This window comes from Heteronotia binoei, chromosome 7 (assembly GCF_032191835.1).
Source record: "Heteronotia binoei isolate CCM8104 ecotype False Entrance Well chromosome 7, APGP_CSIRO_Hbin_v1, whole genome shotgun sequence".
Classification (NCBI taxonomy): Eukaryota; Metazoa; Chordata; class Lepidosauria; order Squamata; family Gekkonidae; genus Heteronotia; species Heteronotia binoei.
In genome coordinates this window covers 119,351,441-119,379,321 of record NC_083229.1, presented here as the reverse complement: position 1 = coordinate 119,379,321, position 27,881 = coordinate 119,351,441, and the positions used below count along the sequence as shown (strand labels likewise).

The 27,881-nt window shown below is 46.0% G+C and overlaps 1 protein-coding gene across 1 annotated transcript in view; it reads left to right on the top strand.

The window, feature by feature from the left end:
- The window catches only part of CDH20 (cadherin 20), a 99,854-nt gene that overhangs the window by 49,107 nt on the left and 22,866 nt on the right, over window positions 1–27,881 (top strand). Inside the window, exons 5-7 of the mRNA XM_060244285.1 lie at window positions 5,173–5,360; window positions 13,806–14,059; window positions 27,110–27,246. Of these exons, the coding sequence (XP_060100268.1) occupies window positions 5,173–5,360; window positions 13,806–14,059; window positions 27,110–27,246 (579 nt within the window). The remainder of the gene's footprint in view (window positions 1–5,172; window positions 5,361–13,805; window positions 14,060–27,109; window positions 27,247–27,881) is intronic.

The window sequence follows — 27,881 nt, the reverse complement described above, 5'->3', positions numbered from 1 at the left end:
TGAATCAGTTTCTCTTTCTAGCCTGTTCACCTGACTAGCTGTATTTCCTTTTTGCACCTTTAAGTGAAAGGGGTTTTATTTCTGATGTGTTACGTAGCTAATAGCCAAGGGAAGGTCACACAGACTATGATAGAAATTTCTGCAAAAATATATAAAAAGTTTAAAAACGGCGAGGTGAAGAAAACCCTGAAAAGCAACATGTGTGCATGAAAAACGAAACAAATAAATAAATAAAACTTCTAGGTGCAATCCAAAATGGTTGCAGAGGGCTAGTGCCACAAATAGAAGGAGGTGGACTGAGAAGCAAGAATGGACAGAGGATGAGAGATGGAGAACCAATGAGAGATTATAGTAAAGAAACAAATACATCGATTGTCCTTTGCTAGACCAAGGAAGTTTTTTCACTCAACCCTACCCAGTACCCCTCTATACCACAGCCCCCATGCCAACATCACTTATTTAATTAATTCATTAAAACATTTTATTCCCTGCCTTTCCTCGTGGTTTAAGCAGGACTTCTGTCCATGAAGGCTCAAGAACTCATGAAACTGCCAGTGAAAACCAGACCCTTGGTCCATCGAGAGACTCTGGCAGAGGTCTTTCAAATCACCTACTGTTCTGTCCTTTTAACTGAGGATGGTGGGTGAAATAAAGTGAGTTCAGCCAGCTCTGAATCAACCAAGAACGCTTTGTTGCGAGAAGAAACAGTCACAAACAGCACAGGCACTTCACTCATTATATACACTGTGGCTGAGTTAAACATGCCCCCTTTAGCAGGCAACAGTTACTCTTATTGGCTCACTCCAGAATCCTTCATTTGCATCTCTTTGTTACAAATTGTTACATGCCTAGCATCCTGATTGGCCAGTTCTTCCAGGCTTCAGGATCCTGGTTTGCAAGGAGTGTCTGTCTCAAGCTCAGGCAACAAGAACCCAATGAGATGCAATACATAACACAGCAAATACATAACAGTGAGGATTGAACCAGGCCCCATGTATTATTATTTTGGCTAGTCAGTGGCAGCCTCTCAACTTGCTTTTTAACAACTCAAAAAACTGGCTGAATCCAGCCCATGAAAAACGGAAGTTGTCACAGGTCAGTCAGTCTGCCAGCCTGAGACACAATTTCTGGAAAGGTTAAAAGGAGATGTAAACTCCATAGACATCACCAAGGAAAGGTGATGGAAAAATTTTGCCAGATTTGTGTAGCATTGTTTTTTTGGAGAGGAAAAAAACAATGCTACACAAATCTGGCAAAAGCAATAAAAAGTTGTTTATCCACCAGTGCAACTTATCTATCAGTGCCACTGAGATCAGATCTCTGTGGAAATCTTCCACTTTTAGCACCACACTGCAAATTCAAAGAGTGCCCCCACCAACACACACATACCCACACAACCATGACGACCTGCTTTGCATATGAAAACCACGGGTCAGTCATTCTCCTGGAGTTGTCCAAACTGTGCCATCTGCATTGTGCCACCCACAGTGCAGATGGCTAGAGATCCAGAACAGTGCCAGCCTAATCCCTGAAAATGTCCTGTGCAGATGTCCTCCCTACTTAGAAAAAAGAATTTAAATCAATTTTCCTGTTATTAGTAGTCCAAATTAGTCTCTCTCTCTCTTTTTTTTCCTTTTCATGGAAGAGCCTTATTTTTGTAGAACTGTAGAAAATACAGGCCAGTTATGCCCTACTAGAGAACCAGGCATCATTTCAATGGGCAGAGGACGCTGGAAAGGGAATCTGTGGTTTAGTGATACTGTACAGGGGAGGGAGGCATATCCAGCATAGGAGACCCACTGCCCAGAAGTGAATTCTCCCTTCTCTGCAGCTGGAGAGACCTTTTTCACACCTCAGTGCTGTCAGTTTCCAGGTGAGCTGAAGCCCCAGTTGATGCTCGGACTTTGTGGCACCCCTTCCGCAAAAGAGCATTTCCTTTGGAGAATTTTTCCTTGACTTGTGTGGCTGTTTCATCATGTACTTTGCCAGTGATGGAACCTCCTTTTTTTTGTGCATGTGTTAAATATTATAAAGCAATTTCCTTGTAAAGCAATCAGGGATAGAAAAATAGGTGGCAGAGCTCATTAGTATAACTCATTAGAATATGCCGCTGCCCTACCCCCAGTCAAAAGCAACCCGATGCAAGAAAGGAGAGCCCCAGGTGAGTGAGGCCTGCTTGGGCTGGCTAAAGATCCTGGGGCTCTCCTGGGCTGCCCCCTCCCCAGCCAAAAGGCCAGCAAGCCACCCACTGCCCAAAATCACATAAGAAGTAGAGAAAGGGTGGTGCAGGCTCCTCCAGGGGTTAATGAGGGCTGCTGGGGGCATGGCAAAACTCCTTCAAAAAGTTTGGATCGAGGGGTCCAATTCTATGAGCCCCAAACGAAGGCCAGGCCCATAGCAAAACAAATTAAGGTGGGGGGGAGTCCAGGGAATAAAATTTCAGGTGGAGGGGCCCACCACTTTCGCGGCCCCTACTCTCTCCACAGCTGTCGCTCTGGCAGCCCCCGATCTCCCCGTCACTGTGGCGGCCCCCGTTCCCCTTCGCAGCGCCTCCCCCTCCGTCCCACCCACCCATCTGTTGAAGCGCCGGCTCCCGGGATTCTTTAATAGCCGCCTCCCCCCCCCCCCGCCGCCCCAAATCAGTTGATTGGTGGGAAAAGTGGCAGCAAGGCCAAGCCACTAAAAAAGCACCTGCCAAGGCCAAACCACTAAATAAAAAGCCCGCTGCTGCCTCCTCCCCACTTCTTCCCCAGATTGCCACTTTTCCCGCCAATCAGCTGATTGACGGGGGGGAGGCGGCCTTGAAAGAGTCCCAGGAGCCTATGCTTCACTGGGTGGGTGGGAGGGAGGGAGACTGGAGGCGCCACGGAGGGGGCCGGGCGGTGGGCCACAACAGCGGCGGGGAGAGCGGAGCAGCCAGGAGGGGCCATACAGGTGGAAGTGGAGGTTTGGTAGCATGGCGTGGCTGCCCCCCCCCCCCCCCCCCGTGGCTACGGGCCTGAAGGTACCCCTATCCTTCATTATTTCCAGTTGGAGGGAAGGCATTTAAAAGGTGTGCTGTCCCTTTAAATGTGATGGCCAGGACTCCCTTTGGAGTTCAGTTGTGCTCATCACACCCTTGCTCCTGGCTCCACCCCCAAAGTCCCCAGGTATTTCTTGAATTGGACATGGCAACCCTACCATACTGTAACACTACTGTGCAGCTCTGCAGGGAAAGGAAAAGGTGCTAAAGGGCGGGAGGATTCAGAACTTAATTCTGCCCCCGTTCTGGAGGTGCTTCCCCCCCTCAGCTTTCCGTATGGATGCTGCGTTCACATGAAGATTCCACTTGCAGCCACTTTGCAGTGTCCCATTCCAGTCAAAGCAAAAACATTATTTTCTCCAGCTCAATAAAAGGAGCCAAGATGAGACATTCCTCACTTGGGCATGACAGCATCTGGATGCTCCTGTTTATTGTGGAGCATACCACAATACCCAGGTGTGGAAGAATTCTGTTTGGAAGCACCTTGTGTCTACAGGATTGGTACTTTTCCAGACCAGTGGATGTCGTACAAGGCAATCTTGTGAAGAGTTAATCCAGTCTAAGTCCCTTTAATGCAAGGAACTTAGACTGGAGCAGGGGTGGCCAAACTGTAGGTGGCTCTTTCACACACATGTGGAGGGACGGTGGCTCAGTGGTAGAGCATCTGCTTAGTAAGCAGAAGGTCCCAGGTTCGATCCCCAGCATCTCCAACGAAAAAGGGTCCAGGCAAATAGGCGTGAAAAACCTCAGCTTGAGACCCTGGAGAGCCGCTGCCAGTCTGAGTAGACAGTATTGACTTTGATGGACCAAGGGTCTGATTCAGTATAAGGCAGCTTCATATGTTCATATGACTCTTGAACCCCCCACCCCCACCCTGTTGGCCAGCTCAGAAAAGGCATTTGTCTCTTTAAATCACTTCTCCAAGCCAAGCCAGCTGGCAGTTTGGAGAACACATTTTAAAAAGTTGCTTTCTTTTCACCTCTCCCTCCCTCCCCCATCTATTTTCCTTCCTTCCTTCCTTCCTTCCTTCCTGCCTGCCTGCCTGCCTGCCTGCCTGCTCTTAAACGTCTGACATTCAATTCTTGCAGCTCTCAAACACCTGCTTATTCTATGTGGTTCTTATGTTAAGAATGTTCGGCCACCCCTGGACTAGAGTAATCCTGCAGAGGGTCACACTGTGACTCTGTTGTAGAGTAAGCTGCAAAGGAGCTTGTGACACCTTAAAGGTTAGCAGGATTATTGTGGCATAAGTTTTTGTTGACTGGATAGAACTTTACCTGCCTCACTACCCAATTGTGAGCTACTTGGACTTGCAGCATAATGGAGGGTAAAGCCAAGAAAGAAGCAGGTTCTCGTGGCAGTTTTCTGAACCTCCAGGAATAAACTGTGTATCTTGTTCCCTTGACATCTCCCACATTTTAAAATTCAGAACCATTCAGCCATCTTAGTTCCTTCGGGTTATTCATGTCCTCACCCAACTTCCTCTTCCAAAGTTTCCAACACAGTTCTTTTTAAAATTATTACTTGCAGTAACAAGTTACATCACTCTTGGCATCTTACAGCAATGAATATTGTAGGCACCTGAGCCTAGAAATCCTACAGCCACAGAACAGTAGGGAAAAGAACCAGTCCAACCGACAGTGCATTTATAGAGATCAAGGGAGGAACTTTGGAATACCGTAGAGCTGTCTTTTCCCTGGGCTTCCCATTAAAGCAAATCAGTTATGCACCAGTTTTGCTCTTGTTTCATTTCAAGTTGCCACGCAAAGCATGGATGCTTTGATGAGAACTATTTAAATATGCCTCCAATATGCTGGGAAGCTTATTGAAACTCAGCAAGGGAGATTTAAATTTGTTTGGGCTTTCTCTGTTGGAGCTGACACACACACACCCCGTCCTTCTTCCCCTGCCATATGGAACTTTCAGATAGAACTCCCTGCGGACTTGGTGATTTGTTGAGTGGTCAGTACAGTTCTGTGGTGCTTGAATGTGTTTGTTTGTGCATTTCAGGCACAGCTCAGCCAACGGCAAGCGTTTTCAATGCTCGCTGACTGAGTTGCAAGGACCTTAACGTTGGCTGGGATGTTCCTTTAGTTATTTATTTATATATCCTCCTATTGATTTATTTTTCTACATTCTCTTTCTTCCAGAACATTATCAGATGAGCGTTTTAGAATCTGCTCCGGTCAGCTCTACTGTGGGTCGTGTCCTTGCTAAAGACTTGGACGAGGGCATTAACGCCGAAATGAAATATAGTTTAGTGGATGGAGATGGACTGGATGCCTTTGATATTATGACAGATCCTAATTATCAAGTTGGCATAATCACAGTGAGAAAGGTAATGTTCAGTAACGCACACAAATTACGCTGCCTGCCATTATTTCTCCACTAGTAATATATCTTAATTTCTCCCAGGGGTGGAATTCTCGCAGGAGCTCCTTTGCATATTAGGCCACACACCCCTGATGTAGCCAATCCTCCGAGAGCTTACAAAAAAGAGCCCTGTAAGCTCTTGGAGGATTGGCTACATCAGGGGTGTGTGGCCTAATATGCAAAGGAGCTCCTGCGAGAATCCCACCCCTGATTTCTCCTATATTAAAAAAAATGCCTTGACCTGGATTGCTCAGGCTAGCGGTATCTTGGAAGCTCTTGGAAGCCAAGTAGGATCAGCCCTACTTGAGGGACCACGAAGGAAGTCCAGGGATATTAACATAGAGACAGGCAACGGCAAACAACCTCTGAACATCTCTTGCATTGAAAGATGCAGATTTATACCCCACCCTTCTCTCTGAATCAGAGTCAGAGTGGCTTACAATCTCCTGTATCTTCTCCCCCTACAACAGACACCCTGTGAGGTGGGTGGGGCTGAGAGGGCTCTCACAGCAGCTGCCCTTTCAAGGACAACTCCTGTGATAATTATGGCTGACCCAAGGCCATTCCAGCAGGTGCAAGTGGAGGAGTGGGGAACCAAACCCGGTTCTCCCAGATAAGAGTCTGCACACTTAACCCCTACACCAAACTGGCTCTCTATAGGGTCACTATACAAGTCAGCCGTGACTTAACGGGCTTTCCACCAGCATATTAAAAAATATTATTAATAATACTGATGCTATTACTTTTTATACTGCCTTGCTTACTTTTCAGAAAAACACCCAAAGATGTGTCTAAAAAAAGATTTTACAGCACAGCAAACTCAAGTCTAAAAGAACTTAGCAATCAACTTGCTAGAATCAAAGCTTTTCCAAAAAAAAGAACGTTTTTACCCTAAAAAAGGCAGGCAGTTGGTAAGTGACTATTCCTCCAGAGGCACACAAGGCAGTGAACTGTTCCCATGGTGACCAGGTGCTGGACAGTGAGAGACACAGACCGATTTCCCGCTAGCCTTATGCCGCTCTCGCTCTCCTCAGTTGGGTTTCCGTCAGATTTCACACTATCTGCCCCGGGGCTGCAACTTGTTCTGCCTCTTTCGTGCAGCAAACAAGATCCTCTAAAAAACCAGTTTCTGTTTGCCACGCGAAAAAGGCAAAGCTAGTTTCAGCCCCAGGGCAGATAATGTGAAATCCGACAGAAGTCCTGCTGAGAAGGGGAGCGTGAGAGCAGCATAAGGATAGTGGGAAATCGGTGACAGAGGCAAGGCCTCAGAAGCGAAGCTGGGACTCCTGACCCTCCAAGAAGGCAATTCCTTACAATGCTCGTGTGGTGGCAGTGGTTACCTGTGGGAGAGAGAAAAGCCTCCCCAGGTGTTGGGAATATCGTGGAGGGCAGCGTGGGAAAGGGCCTGAAGTCCTGACCAGGCCTGTTCCGTCACACAGGGGATAAATATTTTAAATAGATTACTGGTCCTTCTAGGAGGAAAACGACATGCATCGTATTGTACCTGTCCCCCTCCCCCCCTTGCTGGCATTAACAGTCGCTTAGGAAATACGTTTTCTGTCAGGAGAAGAGCACAAGGGAAGATTAAGGCCCTCCACTGTCCTTGCTGCCCCCCACGGCTACTTTTCCATCTAAAAATATTTAGGAGATCTAATCATGGATCTCCAGCATCTTGCTTAATTACGCTCTGAGAAAGCGCTAAAAGCCCTGTAGGGCTTTATTCAAAAGGATATATAAATTGACTGTATATTGGAAACTACCCTGAAAAAGTTATGCCGTTATAAAGGTAAATATTCCTGGCAGTTCACAAAAAAGCATCTCAGTCTGAAATGCAGCCTTTTAAATAACCTTTGCAGCTTAATTGTTCTACAGGGTGACTGATTTGTTCAATATTTGCATTTAGGCGTTTTTCATTCCAGTCTCCAACAAACAATTATAGATTCTCTGTAAACACATAAAAGTTTCTTTTTTTTAAGTTGCAGTTTAAAGATATACTGATAGTAATTAGGCTAATAAGGACTGTCTTTACATTGACAGCTAGGGACAGTTCTTTCATGCTGTTTACAGAAATGCAGCTGTTCAGGTTGGTAATCCTGTCTTATGTATCCTCAGCTACAAAGAAACCTAATTGTTTACCTGCTTACTCTGACCACACATATATACACAGAAGGTTAGACTGCCCTATGAAATGTTTCTGCGCCGAACGCAGAAGAATAGATGCTTTTGAGCTGTGGTGCTGGAGAAGACTCTTGAGAGTCCCTTGGACTGCAAGAAGATCCAATCAGTCAGTCCTAAGGGAAATCAACCCAGACTGTTCCCTGGAAGGTCAGAAGCTGAAGCGCAAATACTTTGGCCACCAGATGAGAAGGGAGCACTCAATGGAGAAGACCCGGATGCTGGGAAAGACAGAAGGCAAAAGAAGATGGGGACGGCAAAAGATGAGATGGCTGGACAGCGTTACTGATGTAACTAACGCGAATTTGAGCAGACTTTGGAGGATGGCGGAAGACAGGAGGGCCTGGCGTCCATGGAGTTGCAAAGAATCGGACACGACTGTGCGACTCAACAACAACAACAAAAATGAAATGTTTGTTGTGCAACGTCTGTTTTCCAGCTGGGCAAGAACAAGGCAAGCGGTGCCTTCTCTTCCCATGTCCTAGAAAGGAGGAGATCTGAGCCTGACAAAGGATAGGAACAAGTCACCCTTCAAGATGGCCAACAATATGTCAGTCAAACAATAGAATCCATCAATAAAGCCAAAACATAAATATGCAACAGAATAGAATCAGGAGACACATGTGGCTCTTTCACATATATTGTGTTGCTCTCAAAGCCCCCACTGCCCTGTCAACTGACAGAAAAGGCGTTTATCTTTCTAAATCACTTCTCCAAGCCAAATCAACCAGCAGCTTAGAGAATGCATTTAAAGTTAAAGTTGCTTTCTTTCCACCTCTCCCTCCCCTTCCCCATCTATTTTCCTTCCTTCCTTCCTGCTCTCAAACATCTGACGTTTATGTCTTGCAGCTCTCAAACATCTGGCATTATCCTGATTCTATTCTGTTGCATATTTATATGTTTTGGCTTTATTGATGGATTCTGTTGTTTGACTGACATATCGTTGGCCATCTTGAAGGGTGACTTGTTCCTCTCCTTTGTCAGACTCTTTCTATGGCTCTTTCGTTAAACAAGTTTGGCCACCCCTTGAATAGATAGATAGCCCCAGTAAAAACAAATCCAAATCAACTTTAAAAAGGTAAAGGTAGTCCCCTGTGCAAGCACCAGTCGTTTTCGACTCTGGGGAGACGTTGCTTTCATAACGTTTTCATGGCAGACTTTTTACGGGGTGGTTTGCCATTGCCCTACAAGCTGGGTACTCATTTTACCGACCTCAGAAGGATGGAAGGCTGAGTCAACCTGGAGCCGGCTACCTGAACCAGCTTCTGCTGGGATCAAACTCAGGTTGTGAGTAGAGGACTCTGCAGTACTGCAGCTTTACTACTCTGCGCCACGCGGCTCTTGGCCAAATGAACTTAAAATAATCTAAAATAGCAATCGAGGCTAGTTAATAAAGAAAACATTAAACTAATCTGCCAACGAAGTAGCTTCTAAACCAGAAAAGAAAGGACCAAAACAATCCAACCTAACAGTATAAAATAAAAAAGGTGAAAGGATAAAACCACAAAGGCTTTGTAGAACAGATCAGACTTCAGCAGCTTCAAGAGGAAATGAGGGAAAATGACAGCCTTACTGTTGGAGGGAATTTGATGAAATGGGGGCCGTCGTGGAACATGTCCTCTTTCTTTTCTTCTCAGAGCGGGGCACCAAGCAACCATCAAAAGTCTTAATGCTTCTTCAGCCGGTAGTTTTGCCTCAAACTGTTGTTTCCTCTCTTACCCCAGAGCTGTTGTTACCCTGTGAGTGTCCCAGATACATACTTGTCTCATAGTAATTTCTCTTGCACTCTGCTCTGGGGGGAGGGGGGGGAGTTTTAGGGACAAGCGATAGCTGGGAAAACATTAACCCATCCCTTTCTTTCTCCTGTACAAACCCCCCCTTCCTGAAGGTACTTTGCATTGGAAAATGGGACTTTGAGAGCCAGTTTGGTGTAGTGATTAGGAGCAGTGGACCCTAATTTGGAGACCACAATGGCTTCTCCACTCCTCCACATGCAGGAGGGTCAGTCATCTTGGGTCAGTCACAAGTTCTCTCAGAGCTGTTCTCTCATGAGCAGTTCTCTCAGAGCTCTCTCAGCCCCACCTACCTCACAGGGTGTCTGTTGTGGGGAGAGGAAGGGAAGGAGATGCTAAGCCACTCTGAGACTCTGAGAGAACGATGGGATATAAATCCCATCTCTTCTTCCTCCTCCTCTTCTTTCTCCTTTCTCCTCGTCCCCTTAGTTTCCACACAGAAGCAAAATCATCTAACGTTTATTTCATATCTTTACAGTTTCCTAATATTAAACATCACTTTTTTATTCATAGGCAGAGCTTTTTTTATAGCAGGAACTCCTTTGCATATTAGGCCGCATTCCCTGATGCAGCCAATCTTCCTGGAGCTTACAGTAGGCCCTGTACTGAGAGCTCTGTAAGGTCTTGGAGGATTGGTTACATCGGGGCTGTGGCCTAATATGCAAAGGAGTTCCTGCTACAAAAAAAGCCCTGTCCATAAGTATTTGGGGGTCTTTTGCTGTCAAGCCATAGCTGACTTAAAGTGACCCTGTGGGATTTTTAAGGCAAGAGACATTTCAGAGGTGGTTTGCCATTGCCTGCCTCTGTGTCCCAGCCTTGGTATTCCTTGGTGGTCTCCCTTCCAAGTACTAGCCAGGGTTCATCCAGCTAGCCTGAGCTATCTAGGTCAGGGCCATTCTATATACTTTATAATGTTCTACACAAAATTTTGGCTGTGTCTCCACAGAATGCATTAAGCATATTTGTAAATATATGTGTTTGTAAATATATGGACTGAGCAACCCCTTTATTTTCTTCCTTCCTGAAGATCTATGACTGTCTCACCCTCTCATGTTATTGAATTTTTATACTGCCTCAGCCTTCCATCCTTCTGAAGTTGATAAAATGAATACCCAGCTTGCTGGGGGGGGAAGCATAAAAGACCGGGGAAGGCAATGGCCAACCACCCTGTAAATAGTCTGCCGTGAAAACGTTGTGAAAGCAACGTCGCCCCAGAGTCGGAAACGACTGGTGCTTGCACAGGGGACCTTTCCTTTTCTAAATATACGTATAGTTATCAGGAAGATATGAATGGATGTGAGTGGAAGGGCAGTAGCTTGGTGGCAAAGCATTATGCTTAGCATTCAGGGGACCCACCACCACAACCACCCGTGTTCCCTCTAAGCTGTGGAGTCTTGTGAGCAAAAATTCTTCTTTGTGAGTAACTGGCGTTAAAGTTGCGAGCCGCTGAATAAATCAGTTTGCTCTAAGGCCATTTTTCCTGAGCTGAGACAAAAATGTGTGAGCTGGAGACTAAAAAATTGTGAGCTGGCTTATGCTAACTCAGCTTAGAGGGAACAGTGGCTCAGTGGTAGAGCATCTGCTTGGTAAGCAGAAGGTCCCAAGTTCAGTCCCTGGCATCTCCAGAAAAGGGTCCAGGCAAATAGGTGTGAAAAACTTCAGCTTGAGACTCTGGAGAGCTGCTGCCAGCCTGAGTAGACAAGACTGACTTTGATGGACCGAGGGTCTGATTCAGTATAAGGCAGCTTCATATGTTCATATGAACACTGACCACCTCCAGGACTTTTTTTGTAGCAGGAACTCCTTTGCATATTAGGCCATGTCCCCCTAAAGTAGCCAATCCTCCTAGAGCTTACAGAGTTTTTATTACAGGGCCTGCTGTAAGCTCCAGGAGGACTGGCTACATCAGGAGGGAGTGGCCTAATATGCAAAGGAGTTCCTGCTACAAAAAAAGCCCTGACCACCCCCATGTCCAAAAGCGACTTTGGAGAGCCACTGTCAGTCAGAGCAGACGGTCCAGAGCTAGTCCTAAAACTGTGCTAAAGAATTCCAACAAAAGGGGGGAAAACAGATTTCCCGGTAAAACTGTTGCCCCTAAAACCAGCACAGCTGCTTTAAGTAGCACACATTTCGTTTTGATCAGAGCTGTACCAATTAAAGGGATTCAATTTTGTGAATATTCAACACTACACTACCCATTATTGTAACAGTTAAGAGAACGTAACCCGTTGCATGGCTGGAAATTAAATGATCAGCGGGAGGCCTCGTAACGTTCAAGAAGACCCTTGCAACTCTTGCTACATCCAATTTTATGGAGTTTCTTTGGTCATTCCGAGGCACCCTTTGCTGTTGTCACTATTCAATTATCATTTTACTGTTGTACATTAAAACACACACATCGGGTACCACTGCAGTACAATTACCAGCGCTGATTCCTTCCTACATAAAGCGTACTAAGAGAGGGGTGGGGATTCACAGCTTGGAACAGAGCTGCATCTGCCAAAGGGGGACTGGCAGCACGGTGCTTTGCAGTATCAATAACAACTGGGGAAAACCAGCCAATGAAGAATACATTAGAAAGTCCTAAAGAATCCAGTGAAAAACAAGCATATGTTGGGTGAAACCAGACGGGCGTTTAAAGCCGCCCGAGGGACGGGAGGCAGGCGGACCAACAAAAGCGCATCCACGTGAGCACGTTTGCCTGCCGTCCCTGTCCCAGGCTTGCCGGGAGCTGGCTCAAAAAGGCACCACTTTCAAAGTGGTACCATTTTTTTTGCTGGGGCACCTCTGAGGCACCTCCTGGCCATCTGGAAAGCCGGGAGGTGCCCGGAGAGCACCCGGGGAGTTGCAGACAGGATGAGAGAGCGTTTCAGATACTCCCTGGGTGCCCACAGCCCGCCCCTTTTCTAAGCGCTGTCCGGAAGCTCCGCACCGCTCCATTTCCGGCCAGCTCACTTTGAGACGGCTTGAAGCCAACCCAAACCGACTGTCTGGTTTCAGCCGTTGAAACTCTCTACCATTGGTGTCTGTGGAGTTAACAGTATGACACCCTTTTCCCACCGACACAGAGTGCCTTCCATTACCAACCCCTCTCTCCCCACCCTCTCAGATTCAGGGTTACAAGTAGGCCAGGCCATGACATGTCACTACCCTTCTCCTCTGTTTTAAACTCTTTAGAGAGCCGTGACCATTTCACCGCACAGGTCTTCTCTCTCACAGAACATCAGAACAAAGTCTGAGTCCAGTGGCACCCTTAAGGCCAGCGAAGCTTTCTTCAAGCTGTAGGTGTGCGTGTAGATATCTGAAGAAGTGTGCATGCAAACAAAAGCTTATATCTTGAAGAGCCAGTTTGGTGTAGTGGTTAAGTGTGTGGACTCTTATCTGGGAGAACCGGGTTTGATTCCCCACTCCTCCACTTGCACCTGCTAGCATGGCCTTGGGTCAGCCATAGCTCTGGCAGAAGTTGTCCTTGAAAGGGCAGCTGCTGTGAGAGCCTTCTCCAGCCCCACCCACCTCACAGGGTGTCTGTTGTGGGGGAGGAAGGGAAAGGAGATTGTGAGCCGCTCTGAGTCTTCGGAGTGGAGGGCGGGATCTAAATCCAATATCTTCATCTACCTCACAGGGTGTCTGTTGTGGGGGAGGAAGGTAAAGGAGATTGTGAGCCGCTCTGAGACTCTTCGGAGTGGAGGGCGGGATATAAATCCAATATCTTGAATAAAATGTTGGTCTTTACGGACGCAAACCTATTTCTGCTGCTTCAGACCAACATGACTAATCGCCTGAATCTATCTTTACAGAGACCTGCAGACAGGATAGCCTGCCCACTTTCATAACAGGCCCCCAATCAAATGCTTCCTTGAGTTAATGGGGTTGCGGGCTCATACTCTGTTTCGGTATTTATACTGAGCATTGGTTCCAGATATTAATGGAATAATTGTGTCAGATGAAGGTCACTCTCGAAACACACGGAGATTTACCTAGGAACGTGTAACAATCTACAATTGAAGAACTCTCCTAGCAGCTTCTGGAGTACTTTTTTTGTACCGAAGAGCTTATTCTTCATATGTGGACTCTTTGACTTGTATTATTTTGTGAGTCTGTGACTTGATTGGAGTAATTGGTTTATAGAAGCCAACGTACATGTCTGTAATACGCTTTTGTAATGAGCTGCAATTAATTCATATTGTCTAATCCTGATATTATGAATAGCAATATGAACTATCAGCGTCATATTCTGAAATAGAGTTACAAGTGTAGGGTTCTTTTTGCTACACGGTTTTCTCCAGGACCTCCACCTGGACGTTGGCGAACCTAATTTAAGAAGAAAATGTTTTTATTTCAAGGGACTTGGCTGGTATTTTTGCGAGACATTCGCTAAAACTGGAGCAGTACAATTCTGTAAAAGCTGAGAAGTCCACTTTTGATTCTTTCTTCCTCTTTAGCCCTTGAGCTTCGAGACCAAGAAAAGCTACACTTTAAAAGTCGAGGGTGCCAATTCCCACTTGGAAATGCGCTTCCTCAACCTAGGCCCGTTCCGTGACACCGCCACTGTGCACATCAGCGTGGAGGACGTGGACGAGCCGCCCGTGTTCGAGCCTAGCTTTTATTTTGTGGAGGTACCTGAAGATGTGGACATTGGGACCACCATACAAATGATTTATGCCAAGGACCCTGATGTGACCAACAACTCAATCAGGTTTTCTTTTTCCACCACTCTTAATATCCACTGTGTTAAGTCTTAGGGCTGTGATGGTTACTTGGGGAGACCAGGAAAGCAGGTTCAAACTGCCAAACAAAAGAAATGCTTGGATGACATTTAGTTGGGGATCTTTTTGCTACTTTAGGCCAGTTTGTTCAGCCAGAATCGCCATTGGCCAGTCCTTTGTAGCAGAGCAAAGACTTAATAAGACTTCAGGAAAATCCAGGATTAGCTAGGAGGCTGGGACCCCCAGGTTGCTGGCTGTGGGCTCTGCTAATGCTTGAGAATGAGTAACAAGATGTAAATGCAGGAGATTGTAGTGAGTCAGTGTTGCAACGTCACTTCCAGGTGTTGGGGAATTCTGACAGCATTGTGTCATTGATGGATGTTTCCCCTCCTACCCCCCAGGACCTCTAAGTGTCTAGGGAACCCTATCTCCCAAGCCGTTCTGCTTGCAAACCATCTCTCTCGGATTTTAATAAACTGCAGGGCCAGTGCTTCTTATAGGGTTGCCAGCTCTTGTCTGAGAAATTTCTGGAGATTTGGAGAAAGTGCCAGAGGAGATTTGGAGAAAGTGCAGAGGCTGGGGAGAGGACAGAGCTCAGCAGGGCTGTGAAACCAAAGAGTCTGCCCTCTGAAGCTGCTATTACTTCTTGGGAAAGTGACTTCTGTAGTCTGGAGATCAGCTGAAGTGGCACAACATAGACCAACTTGACCTCTAATGAAGATCTCAAATAGCCTTTTGAAAGTCTCCTAGATGGAGCTGGGAGGACTCATGCAACAACACTGCACATAGTCCCCATAACTACAACGGACATGGCTGTAGGAAATGGTGAGAAAACTGACCAACCTTTTCCCAGCAATTAAATGCTCTAGTGCCAGAAGTATTTCCTTGAAGAAGGATAAGAAAAGGTGTGTCAAACATATGGACTGGGGAGGCCCGAGAGGTCTCCTATCAGGCCCCCTAGCAACTGGCTCTTGTCTGCTTCCTTCTCCTTCTCTCTTGCTTCCTTCTGCATCTCAGCTTGCTTTGCAAGGCTTGCTCAATCGCACAGGGGCTACAGAGGAAGACTTCAGTTTTCTCCATTGGCTGAGGCTCCTTCCCCTCCTGGTCTCCTGGGGAGGGAGGGAAAGAGCCAGAGTTTCCTTTGCCCAGTTCCCTGGATCCCATGGGAGAAATAGAAAGAAAGCACCTTTAAGACCAAAAAGTGCTAATGTTTTAAGCATGTTTTATGTAAAGTTTTTCTTAAAATCTCTAGTCATGTTTGTCTGTGTCCTTCAAAAAGTTTGTATCTCTGCTACCTAATCTTAAATAAGTACACACATGGCCCGTCCCAGCCTGACAAGGTCTCATTTATGTCAGATCCATCCCTCACAACAAATGAGCTTGACACCCCTGGATAAGAACATCAGAAGAGACCTGCTGGATCAGACCAATGGTTCATCTAGTCCAACATCTTGTCTCACGTGGTGGCCGGCCAGTTTCTCTGGATAGCCAACAACAGGGCATAAAGGCCAAGGCCTTTTCTTGATGTTGCCTCTTGGCTCTGGGGTTGAGAGGCTTAGTGCCTCTGAACATGGAAGTTTGCCTGAGTTACCAAGTCTAGTAGCTGCTGATAGTCCTCTATGAACCTTTAAAGCCCTATATGGCCGAGGACCTGCCTACCTTAGGGACCGTCTCTCCCCACATGAACCCCAGAGAGCACTGAGGTCAGCAGGGAAGAACCTGCTGACTATTCCCGGGCCAAAAGAGGTAAAGCTTCAAAGTACCCGTACCCGGGCTTTCTCTGTTATGGCCCCAAAGTTATGGAACCAACTTCCAGAAGAAATGCGGGCCCTGCGGGACTTTGAACAATTCCGCAGGGCCCGCAAGACCATCTTGTTCCGAATGGCCTTCACTGATTAGAACTGCTAAGTAAATTCGCCATCTAGGTAATAGCACAAAATATTAATTTTACTGTTTTAAAATTTTAATAGATTTTAATTAATTGTAGGTTAAAATGTTGTTTGTACAATGTTTATTGAATTTTGTTGTTAGCCGCCCGGAGCCCGCTTCGGCGGGGAGGGCGGGATATAAATAAAAGGTGATTGATTGATGAATCTGTCTAATCCCCCTTCAAAGCTGTTCTATTCCTGTGGCCATCACTACAGCCTCTGGCAGCGAATTCCACATTTTAATCACTTGCTGTGTCAGGAAGTGTTTCCTTTGATCTGTACTGAATCGACTGCCCATTGCCTTCATTGGATGCCTTCGAGTTCTAATGTTGGGGAGGAGGAAAAGTTCTCTTTTTCAACTTTCTCCATCCCATGCATAATTTTATAAACCTCTACCATGTCCCCCTAGTTGTCTCTTTTCTTCATAGGGAAGGGGCTCCAACCCCCTCATCCTCTTCTGTATTTTTTTCCAGCTCTATGTTGGCCTTTTTAAGATATAATGACTAGAACCAGGAGTTGGTTTGTAGAAAAACAGGTGGTGAAGCTCATTAGCATTTCCCCTCCCACCAGCCAAAAGCAACCTGACACAAGAAAGGAGAGACCCAGGCGAGCGAGACCTGCTTGGGCTGGCTAGAGATCCAGTCAGCCCAAGCAGGCCTCGCTCACCTGGGGCTCTCCTCGGCTGCCCTCTCCCCCACAGTCAAAAGGCCTGCAAGCCACCCGCCACCCAAAATCACATAAGAAGTGGAGAAAGGGTGGCGTCAGCTTCTCCAGGGGTTAATGGGGGCTGCTGGGGGTGTGGCAAAGTCCCTGGTGGCTGGCTGGCTGCCCACTCTCCTAATCCAGGGATTGTTATGCAGCTGCACCTACTATTCAATGGACAAGGTAGGTGGGGAGGAGGAGGGAGCCATCAGAAAGGGTCAGGAGCTGTGCTCCTGTGAGCTCCTGCTGAATTCAAGGTCTGACTAGAACTGTACATGGTATTTCAAATGAGGACCCACCATTCATCTATAGAGGGGTATTATAATATCGGCCATTTTATGTTCAGTCTCTTTCCTAACAATCCCTAACACAGAGTTTGCCTTTTTGGCCACTGGAGACACTTCCATTGAATTATCTGCTGTGACCCCCAGATCTTTTTTCCCCTCAGAACCCATGAGCTTATACTTGAAGTTGGGATTTTTTGTTGTTCCAATGTGCCTCACTTCACACTTACTGGCACTGAATTTCATCTGCCGCTTTGTTGCTCACTTATCCAATCTGCGGAGATCTCCCCAGAGCTCTTCACAGAAATCCTTGTTTTTCACCATCCTCAATGGATTTCTGTCATCTGCAAACTTGGCCACTACATTACTCATCCCTAGTTCCAGATCATTTATAAACAAATTAAACAGTATGGGCCCCAAAACCAATCCTTCTGGGAACCACTGATTACTTCCCTCCATTGTGAGAACTGTCCATTTATTCCTACTCTTTGCTTCCTATCATTTAACCAATTTTCATTGCAGAACCAGTTTGATGTAGTGGCTAAGAGCATGAACTGTTATCTGGGAGAACCGGGTTTGATTCCCCACTCCTCCACATGCACCTACTGATGTGACCTTGAGTCAGTCACAAATTCTCACAGAGCTGTTCCTCTTATAAGCAGTTTCTGTCAGAGCTCTCTCAGCTCCACCCACCTCACGGTGTGTCTGTTGTGGGGAGGGGAAGGGAAAGGAGATCATAAGCCACTCTGAGACTCCTCCAGGTTGCGAAAGACGGGATATAAATCCAATCCAATCTCTTATCTTCTTCTTCATCATAAGAGAGCCCGCCTTCTTATCCCATGACCTCTTTGGTGAGGTACCTTGTCAAAAGCCTTTTGAAAGGATGTCTGGAGCTCTCCAAACAACTGAGAAATAAATTCAATATTAATTTATATGTGGAGAAAAAAATCCACATAGGAAAACTTCGCATCAGAAAACAAACACAGCGGCTGTGATTACATACACTAAATAATGCACTTTGAATCCCCTTTCAATGCACTTTCCAACTGGATTTTACTGTGTGAAATGGCAAAATCCATTTGGAAAGTGCATTGAAAGTGAATTGAAAGTTTATTATTGTGTGTGTGTGTGATCACAGCCAGCGTCTCATCCTCTTTTTCACACTGGTCTCCTTTCCCCATAGCTAGATTCAAGTTCCGTATCACCTTAGAGCATGAGTATGGTTTCCAGAGTATGGTTTTTTTGAGAGTCCAAGCTCCCTTTGACTCTCTAAAGCTGCTATCTCAAAAATCGATCCCAAAGATGCTACTGGACTCAGTTCTAGCTCTTCTACTCCAGACCAACACAACCGCTCTCTGAGATACTTTCCTCAGAGCATATCACTTCCCCCAGAAGCAGAAGAGGCAGTGTTCCACAGTGACCAGAGTGCTGCGCTAGAACCAGAGATTCAAATCTCTGCTCACGCCAGTTGCCCTTGGACGTGACATATCCTCTCTGCCTAAACTATTTCATGAGCATATGAAGCTGCCTTATACTGAATCAGAGCAGCAAAGAGTCAGTATTGTCAACTCAGACTGGCAGCAGCTCTGAGGGGTCTTTCATATCAGATGCTCCTTTCAACTGGAGATGCCAGGGATTGAACCTGGGACTGTCCATAGTGCCAAGCAAATGCTCTACCTCTGAGCCATGGCCCCTCTACATGAACCTTACCAGGTTCCAGCTGTAGCATCAAGTGAGAGGAGAACAACACGAGAAGCCATTTTGGGGTCCCCCGCTGAGGAGAAAAGGAGAAAAGCATGGTATAAATGTTTTAAAAGCAGGCATCGTTAGGCCTAAGCCTTCAGAGAGGGGGGGAAACCCCTCTGCTCTTAGACTGTCACAGGGAAATGTACAAATTGCTGCCTGATTCCGAAGCGTTTTAAATTTAAGGATTATAAAGAGATTTGAAGGAGGAAGAGAATGTTTGTCTAGAGATCTGGAAAAGGATCGGATTGCTTTTTATGTACTCTAGTATGCACAGGAACGCATGTTGATAATCAAAAGTGATTTAGATGTAGTCTGTTAAATCAGTAGTCTCCAGCCTTTTTGGCACCAGGGACTGGTTTTGTGGAAGGCAATTTTTCCTCAGACTGGGGGGAGGAGGGGGGTGGTGGTTTTGGGATGATACAATTGTGCACTTCATTTTGGTGTGGTGGTTAAGTACGCAGACTCTTATCTGGGGAAACTGGGTTTGATCCCCACTCCTCCACTTGCACCTGTTGGAATGGCCTTGGGTCAGCCATAGCACTCAGAGTTGTCCTTGAAAGGGCCGCTTCTGTGAAAGCTCTCTCAGCCCCACCTACCTCACAGGGTATCTGTTATGGGGGTGGGGGGAGAAGATAAAGGAGATTGTGAGTTGCTCTGAGATTGTGGAGGGCAGGATATGAATCCAATGCGGAGGGCAGGATATGAATCCAATGTCATCTTATTATTATTACTACATTGTAATATATAATGAAATAATTATACAACTCACGGCCTGGTTTCTAACAGGCCACAGACCGGGACTGGTGCACAGCCTTGGGGTTGGAGCCCCCTGTGTTAAATGGGCTGCAGTATTACTGAAGTTTAGTTAGTTCCTTTTAACTGATCATACCCTCATTATTCCACTAGTAATAACGAGACTGGTATTTTAATGCAAACCTACAAAGTTGGTGGCGCTTTGGTAAAATGTATATCATTTTGTTGCCTGCTTGAAGCTTCTGTGTTAACAATAATTACACCATGGGCCGGGGGAGAGAGTTTTGAGATAACTCTGATCGTTTCAGTTAAAATGGCAACGTTCTATTTGGCACTGAATTTTGGAAAAACCCGAGCAAATTTCCAAAGGATATTCTCCGATCCTCTTATTCCCAGCTTTGTCGACAGCCGGATTACCCACACTGGAAGCTGCCGATTGCGAAAAGCTGGGTCTGATTAATTCAGAATGACTCGGGGAGATTATGTAAACAGTTCAATGGACTGGAGTGCTGAGAGCCAGCGATTAATAATAGGGGAACATGTGCAGAGAATGCAGCGTCGAAACCTCCACCTGTGCTCCGTGACACCCATGATTAATGCCGCGCAACTAACCACAAGGCCATGTTCAATTTCATAGACAAGCCAGCCTTAAACTGTCAGAAGAGGAAATTTTAATAGACCTTTTCAAGAATGATCATTCTTTCACAATCTTACAAAGCCGTTGTGTGGATTTCCTAAATAAACCTAGCACCCTGGGAAATATCTTCGCATTCCTCCTCCCCAGCCCCACCCCCGGTTTTTGCACAAAATAAAGTCACTTCTTCCCCTGAAAACATCTTTACAGTGCCGTGTACCACAAGTTTCTCTCACCCAAAAGAGCAGTATCTGCTTACATAGAAGCATTTATTTGTTCCAGTAATTCTTACAGAAGTGTTCCAGAACCCCATAGAAACAGATTAGAGACAGCGACCCCTGGAGTATCTCTGTGGACAATGGGGGGGGTGATTTTTGCCAATTCTCGCATTCTACTGCATTCTGACCATCCCCTTGTGCTATTCCTGCGGGTCTCCCATTCTTGAGGAGCACATTTCAGACCACCTTTTGGGCTTCAGCAGGGGGAATCAAGTCACAGTCTTTGGAGACTCCCAGATCTTAGTCCAACACTAACCTTCACCACCCCAGCGGTGGATGTCTTCGGTGGATTGCCTTCGGTGGATTGCATCCTACCCAATATGCCCTTGCCTAGATGTTATGCTTTGTAAACAAGCCATGTTTACAGCTGGGGTAGCATGAGAGTAAAGCACAAAGTTTCTGTGTGCACAATAAGCAATGCACAATCCACCACCTTGATACACGTGTCTCTTTAAGCAAGTTCAGTCCTGTGGTGGTCTCATGGACAGAATGATGAGCCAAGCTATTAATTTCCATTGTCATGGGCAGCAGTGTTCCCTCTAAGCTGAGTTAGTGTGAGCTAGCTCACATTTTAGCCTCCGCCTCACACATTTTCATCTTACCTCAGGAAAGATGGTCCCAGAGCATCTAGAGGGACAGTGGCTCAGTGGTAGAGCATCTGCTTGGTAAGAGAGCCAGTTTGGTGTAGTGGTTAAGTGCATGGACTCTTATCTGGGAGAACTAGGTGTGATTCCCCACTCCTCCACTTGCAGCTGTTGGAATGCCTTGGGTCAGCCATAGCTCTCATAGGAGTTGTCCTTGAAAAGGCAGCTTCTGGGAGAGCTCTCTCAGCCTCACCCACCTCACAGGGTGTCATCTGTAGGGGAAGAAAATAAAGGAGATTGTAAGCTGCTCTGAGAGTCTGATTCAGAGAGAAGGGTGGGGTATAAATCTAATCTTCTAAGCAGAAGGTCCCAGGTTCAATCCCCGGCATCTCCAACTAAAAAAGCTCCAGGCAAATAGGTGTGAAAGACCTCTGCCTGAGACCCTGTAGAGCGGCTGCCAGTCTGAGTAGACAGTACTGATTTTGATGGACCAACGGTCTGATTCAGTATAAGGCAACTTCATATGTTCATATATACGTTCATAATTTTTTGCAGCAGCTCACAACTTTGATGCCAGTAGCTCACAAAGTACAATTTTTGCTCACAAGACTCCACAGTTTAGAGGGAATATTGGTGGGTCAGGGTATGTTGGGAAGGCTCCAGGCCTGATCATACGTACCCCAATTCGATACAACACAGATCCCCTCTAGGGTTCCTATGCTAAATTTTACATTGGGGAGTTTCCTTGCTAAAAAGGCTGTGGCTCCGTGCTAGAGCATCTGCTCAGCATGCAGAAGATCCCAGGTTCAATCCCCAGCATCTCTAGTTAAAAGATCTTGCAGCAGGTGATGTGAAGGACTTCTGCCTATGACCTTGGAGAGCCGTTGCCCATCTGAGTAGACAATATACTGACTTTAAGGATGGACCAAGGGTCTCATTCAGTATAAGGCACTTTCATGACAACCGCTCACTAATTCAGAGGCATTGCAATATGCTGGGAATATTTGTAGTGGACTTTGGGGAGGCCAGTCTTGGAATAAGTGAATAATTGGAGACTTTCATTAATAAGAAAGGATGCAGCCAAGGTGTTCTTTTGTAGCAGGAACTCCTTTGCATATTAGGCCACGCACTCCTGGCGTAGCCAATCCTCCAAGAGCTTCCAGTAGGCCCTGTACGAAGAGTCCTGTAAGCTCTTGGACGACTGGCTACATCAGGGGGCGTGGCCTAATATGCAAAGGGAGTTCCTGCTACAAAAAAAAAAAATGGATGCAGCCATTTTATCATATTACTGGGTTCCTGATTCTGACCTATTGAGACCGCTAGGAATATTCCAGACTGCTTTCGCAGAAGCAGAGCAAACCCATGAAACTTTGCAGTATTCATTCCAGGTGGTAGACTCAACAGATTCTACCCTTGTGTCTCCTGTCCTCCAGCCTATTTAGCAGCACAAAACCAATTTTAATTACTGACAGTTAAAACTAGCCAGCCCTGTGCTAATTGACGTAAATGGCAGTGGGCCTAGAGGGAATACAGTAATCTTTCTATATGACAGTTTGCAGCGTACAGGGGGGAATGAGGCACTTTGCTGGCAAAGATGTTTCTCCTGTTTGAAATTCTCTTGTAAAAGGACACCATATAATCCGCGAACCTGTATCCAAAACTGGCTCACAGAGAAAGTTTCAGTCAGGGCTTTTTATTTTAGCAGGAATGCACAGGAATACAGTTCCAGCTGGCTGGTGTCAGGGGGTGTGGCCTAACATGCAAATGTGTTCCTGCTGGGCTTTTTCTACCAAAAAAAGGTCCTGGTTTCAGTAAAATTAGGGAAAGGAAAGGTCCCCTGTGCAAGCACCAGTCGTTTCCGACTCTGGGGTGACGTTGCTTTCACGACGTTTTCACGGCAGATTTTTATAGGGTGGTTTGCCATTGCCTTCCCCAGTCATCTACACTTTCCCCCCAGCAAGCTGGGTACTCATTTTACCCACCTCGGAAGGATGGAAGGCTGAGTCAACCTCGAACCAGCTACCTGAAAACCCAGTTTCCACCAGAGATCAAACTCAGGTCGTGAGCAGAGCTTAGGTCTGCAGTACTGCAGCTTTAACATTCTGCGCCACGGGGCTCTTTTTCAGTAAAATTAACATGAACCCAAATCCAAGATTTTGGTTCCTTTGATGCTGAATGGAGATGAAACACTGAAGTTTATTTGCATTTACTTCTTTACCTGATTTATAGTCCCCTTTTCTCACCAAGGCTGAGGCAGATGACAGTGCATGAGTCAGTGCAGTCAATAGGATGGGAAGACTAACAAGGCCCTTTTTGTAGCAGGAACTCCCGTGTATATTAAGCCACACACCCCTGATGTGAACAGTCCTCCTAGAGCTCACAGTAAGCCCTGTAAGCTCTTGGAGAATTGGCTACAGCAAGGGTGTGTGGCCTAATATGCAAAGGAGTTCTTGCTACAAAAGAAGCCCTGAAGACCAATAGCCAATGTAATAGGATTAGGATGTGGGAATTAAAATAAATAAAGGACCTCGGGGCAGGGGGAGAGATGAAACAAGGCATTATTATCAACATGGAATCAACAAGTCAAGTCAACAAGTCCAGGCAGTAGTTGATTTTGCGTGGGGGGGGGGGTTATAGAAAAAGCCCAGCAGGAACTTGTTTGCATATTAGGCCACACCAGGGGTGGGATTCTAGCAGGAGCTCCTTTGCATCTTAGGCCACACACCCCTGATGTAGCCAATCCTCCAAGAGCTTACAAGGCTCTTTTTTGTAAGCTCTTGGAGGATTGGCTACATCAGGGGGGTTTGGCCTAATATGCAAAGGAGCTCCTGCTAGAATCCCACCCCTGGGCCACACCCCCTGACACCAAGCCAGCTGGAACAGCGTTCCTGTGCGTTTCTGCTCATAAAAAGCCCTGGTCTTGCTCATTTGCAGGGTGGCACCTGAGGAAGGCCCTGCGCAGATGAGCAAAGCTGTCATGGCGGGGCACAGGGGGAGAAGCAGTTAGAGTTGCCAACCTCCCGGTGGGGCCTGGAGGCCTCCTACCATTGCAAATGATCTCTAGCTGACCAAGATAAGTCCCCCTGAAGAAAACAGCTGCCTTGGACAGTAGACTGTATGGCACTATATCCTGCCAAGGCCCCTCCCCAAATCCTGCCCTTCCTAGGCTCCGCCCTCAAAACCTCCAGGTATTTCCCAATCCAGAGTTGGCAACCATAGAGGCAAAGGAGCAGACATATAGTCTAAGGCTATGAAAGTTTTTTTATTTGATGGCCAGTACCCTGAATTGAATTGTTGAGCAGCTGGTAACTTGCTTAGGACAAGAGCCATCAGATATGAAAGATGAGCTGTTTAGGCTGCTAAGAAAGTATGTCGCTCTGTTCTCTTACCCTAAAGAGGCATTCAAAGTACTAAATTTCCACCGATGTCATAGGGAAAGATGAGGGGAGGAGGTACAGAAAAGAGTATTGTGCTGTTTTGTGCATTTCCTTTGAACCCAAGTTTAACAGATGAGGACAAAGGAAAGTTAATTAACTAAACAGTAAGGGCAGAGAGTGGTAAAGCTGCAGTGCTGCAGTCCAAGCTCTGCTCATGACCTGAGTTCAATCCCGGCGGAAGCTGAGTTCAGGTAGCCGGCTCGAGGTTGACTCAGCCTTCCATCCTTCCAAGGTCAGTAAAATGAGTACCCAGCTTGCTTGGGGGGAAAGTATAGATGACTGGGGAAGGCAATGGCAAACCACCCCATAAAAAGTCTGCCGTGAAAATGTCGTGATGCGACATCACCCCAGAGTCGGAAATGAGTGGTGCTTGTACTACCTTGACCTTTTAGGCTATTCTAGAACATCAAAAGGCTTTGGGCACAATCCTACCAAAAGCTAAGCACTTTTCAGTCCCATTGGTTTCAGTAAGAAGATCTATCAGATCAGCAAGAGATGGTTAACAAAAACCCACAAAAAAGGGCATGAAGGAGGGGGGCTGTCCTGTTCTGATGCCTGGGAGATGGAAATTCCGTTTAACTCTCCTAGCTGATACCTTTTTGTCCTTAATGAGTTTCTAACAGCCTCCTGAGCTAGCAGCCTTCACTGCATTCTGTGGGCCCCTAAATTGACTATGGGCTTTTTGACTATGGGGCAGAGATGCTCAGTATTCTTGGTGCTTGGGGGGAGGAATAACAGTGGGAGGGCTTCTAGCATCTTGACCCTAGAGAGGGATGATGGCTCAGTGGTAGAGCATCTGCTGGGTAAGCAGAAGGTCCCAGGTTCAATCCCTGGCATCTCCAACTAAAAAGAGTCCAGGCAAGTAGGCGTGAAAAACCTCAGCTTGAGACCCTGGAGAGCCGCTGCCAGTCTGAGTAGACAATACTGACTTTGATGGACCAAGGGTCTGATTCAGTAGAAGGCAGCTTCATATGTTCACTGATGGACTTCCTGATGGCACCTGTTTTTTGTTTTGGTTTGGTTTTTTGGCCACTGTGTGACACAGTGTTGGACTGGATGGACCATTGGCCTGATCCAGCATGGCTTCTCTTAACGTTCTTATATTCTTGTTCTTGGCAATCTCACTTTAATTCATGAGAGGGGGGGGGGGTTCTGCTCAGCATGTATTTTGCTCCCTCTCATTGTCAGCTTGATGTTACATCGGTTTATGTCAGGCATAAAAACCTTCAGCTGAAATCTGCAGAGAGATATGACAGTCATAAATTAATGTAATATTGAATTGGCTGCTAGAGGGAGCAAAAACACTTGTGGAACCTGAAGAAGCAAGAACTTACAAGCTGCAAAAATGAGAATGTAGAAAAAGCTCATTGTACTGAGCAAAGGAATATTTCCTTTTGTTTGACTTGAGCCTACCAATGATTAACTTCATTGGGTATGCCATAAAAGGAAGTACTTCTTCACCCAAAGGGTGATTAACACGTGGAATTCACTGCTGCAGGAGGTGGTGGCAGCTACAAGCATAGACAGCTTCAAGAGGGGATTGGATAAGCATATGTAGCAAGAGGTCCATCAGCGGCTATTAGCCACAGCATATTGTTGGAACTCTGGGGCAAGTGATGCTCTGTAGTTTTGGTGGTTGGGGGGGGGCACAGTGGGAGGGCTTCTAGCTACACTGGTGGACCTCCTGATGGCACTTGGTTTTTTTGGCCACTGTGTGACAGAGTGTTGGACTGGATAGGCCATTGGCCTGACCCAAAATGGCTTCTCTTATGTTTTTAAATGCTGTTATTGTGAAAGCAGGAGAGAAAGTTTGCTTCTGTTCTCTCTTAATAGTTATAGTTTTTAAAAAGTGTCCCTTATTCTCCTTAATCGTCGTTTTCCAAAAACAAAAACAAAGCCCACACTCAACAGCTTTCCTCATATGAAAATACTCCAAGTTCTTGTTAATATTAGTGCCTTTTCTTGCTCAAAAATCCTTTTGAAGCAGGGTAACCAGAACCGTTCACAGTACTCTAAATGTGGCAAGCATTAAACTTCTACATTGCCAAGGAGGAGGAAAATATCTGAAATTAGCTCTCCTCCGCCTCCCCTGTTCTGCCTAATCAATGCAGAAAAGACATCTGGAAAATGAAATTCCTTTTGTCCTGTCATTGGAGAAGTGTGACTGCCAGAAAACATGGCAATAGTGCTAGCAAACATACGTCTGGATCCAGTGTTTATTATACCACTTATCACTATTTTTATTTAATTATTTAAACTGATTTAGAAACCGCCCTCCCCTATGAAATAGGGCTCATAACCTGTATGAAATGTATTTGAATCAGTTCAACACTGGTGCAAAATGACTTTCACAAACCACTTTTTAGAATTACACGCTTGCAGAGCTTTTTTTGAGCAGGAACACACAGGAACGCAGTTCCGGCTGGCTTGATGTCAGGGGGTGTGGCTTAATATGCAAATTAATTTATGCTGGGCTTTTTCCCAGAAAAATTGAACAATGTGTGGAACAATGGCGATATCAGGGGTGTGGCCTAATATGCAGACGAGTACCTGCTGGGCTTTTTCTACAAAAAAACGCCCTTCATGCCTGAAGCTGAAAGCAAACCCAAGTGATAAAACAATCCTAATGAATCAGAACTGGGTACAGAATTTCAACGGTGTACATAATGCCTTTGAAAATGTGTCCTTTTGCAGATACTCCATCGATCGGAGCAGTGATCCCGGACGCTTTTTCTATGTCGACATTTCAACCGGTGCTTTGATGACTGCACGACCCTTGGATCGGGAAGATGTGGCATGGCACAACATCACCGTGTTGGCCGTGGAGATGAGTAAGGCAAATTGAAATTACGGTTACAGTGGAAAGAAAGCAGCCAAGTTGTTCCGTTTGCTGTGTACTCGAGCAGATGTTAACACTGGCTTCTCCCACCCACCCCTTCCCTATTATGTTTTACTGTTTTTGAACATAGAATCTGAACAACAGACAAGATTTATCAGCAGAATATATTCCCAACCCTGTATCTTGCACTTATCACCCTCTTTTCATACACTGAGAGTGACAGATTGTGGAGATAAAACCAACAGTGGAATGCCCGCTTGTACAAAGAAGGCAGTAGAATAAAGGAGGGGGGAAGGAGTTGATAATCTGCATTGTGTGTTTTCTCTCCTTTCTCATTCAGAATGCAGATGTTGATTCCCTCTTAACTGCATTTAAGAAACTGAGAGCGTACTACAGTAGTGAGTTTCAACTGATAGCCAAGGTGGATTGTGGGTTTTCATAACAATTACTAAAGATTTGCTCCTTTTCAATTCTCATGTCCACCTGCAAGTACCTAAAGTACCTGCCAATCCTACCTAAATATTCTATCTATGACCTTTCGGCATGGTAGTAGTAATAACAGAATGCTTGTAGACATACAAATGTCCTTCTCCCAAAAAAAAAAATTGGGGCTCTTTCTGTCATGGT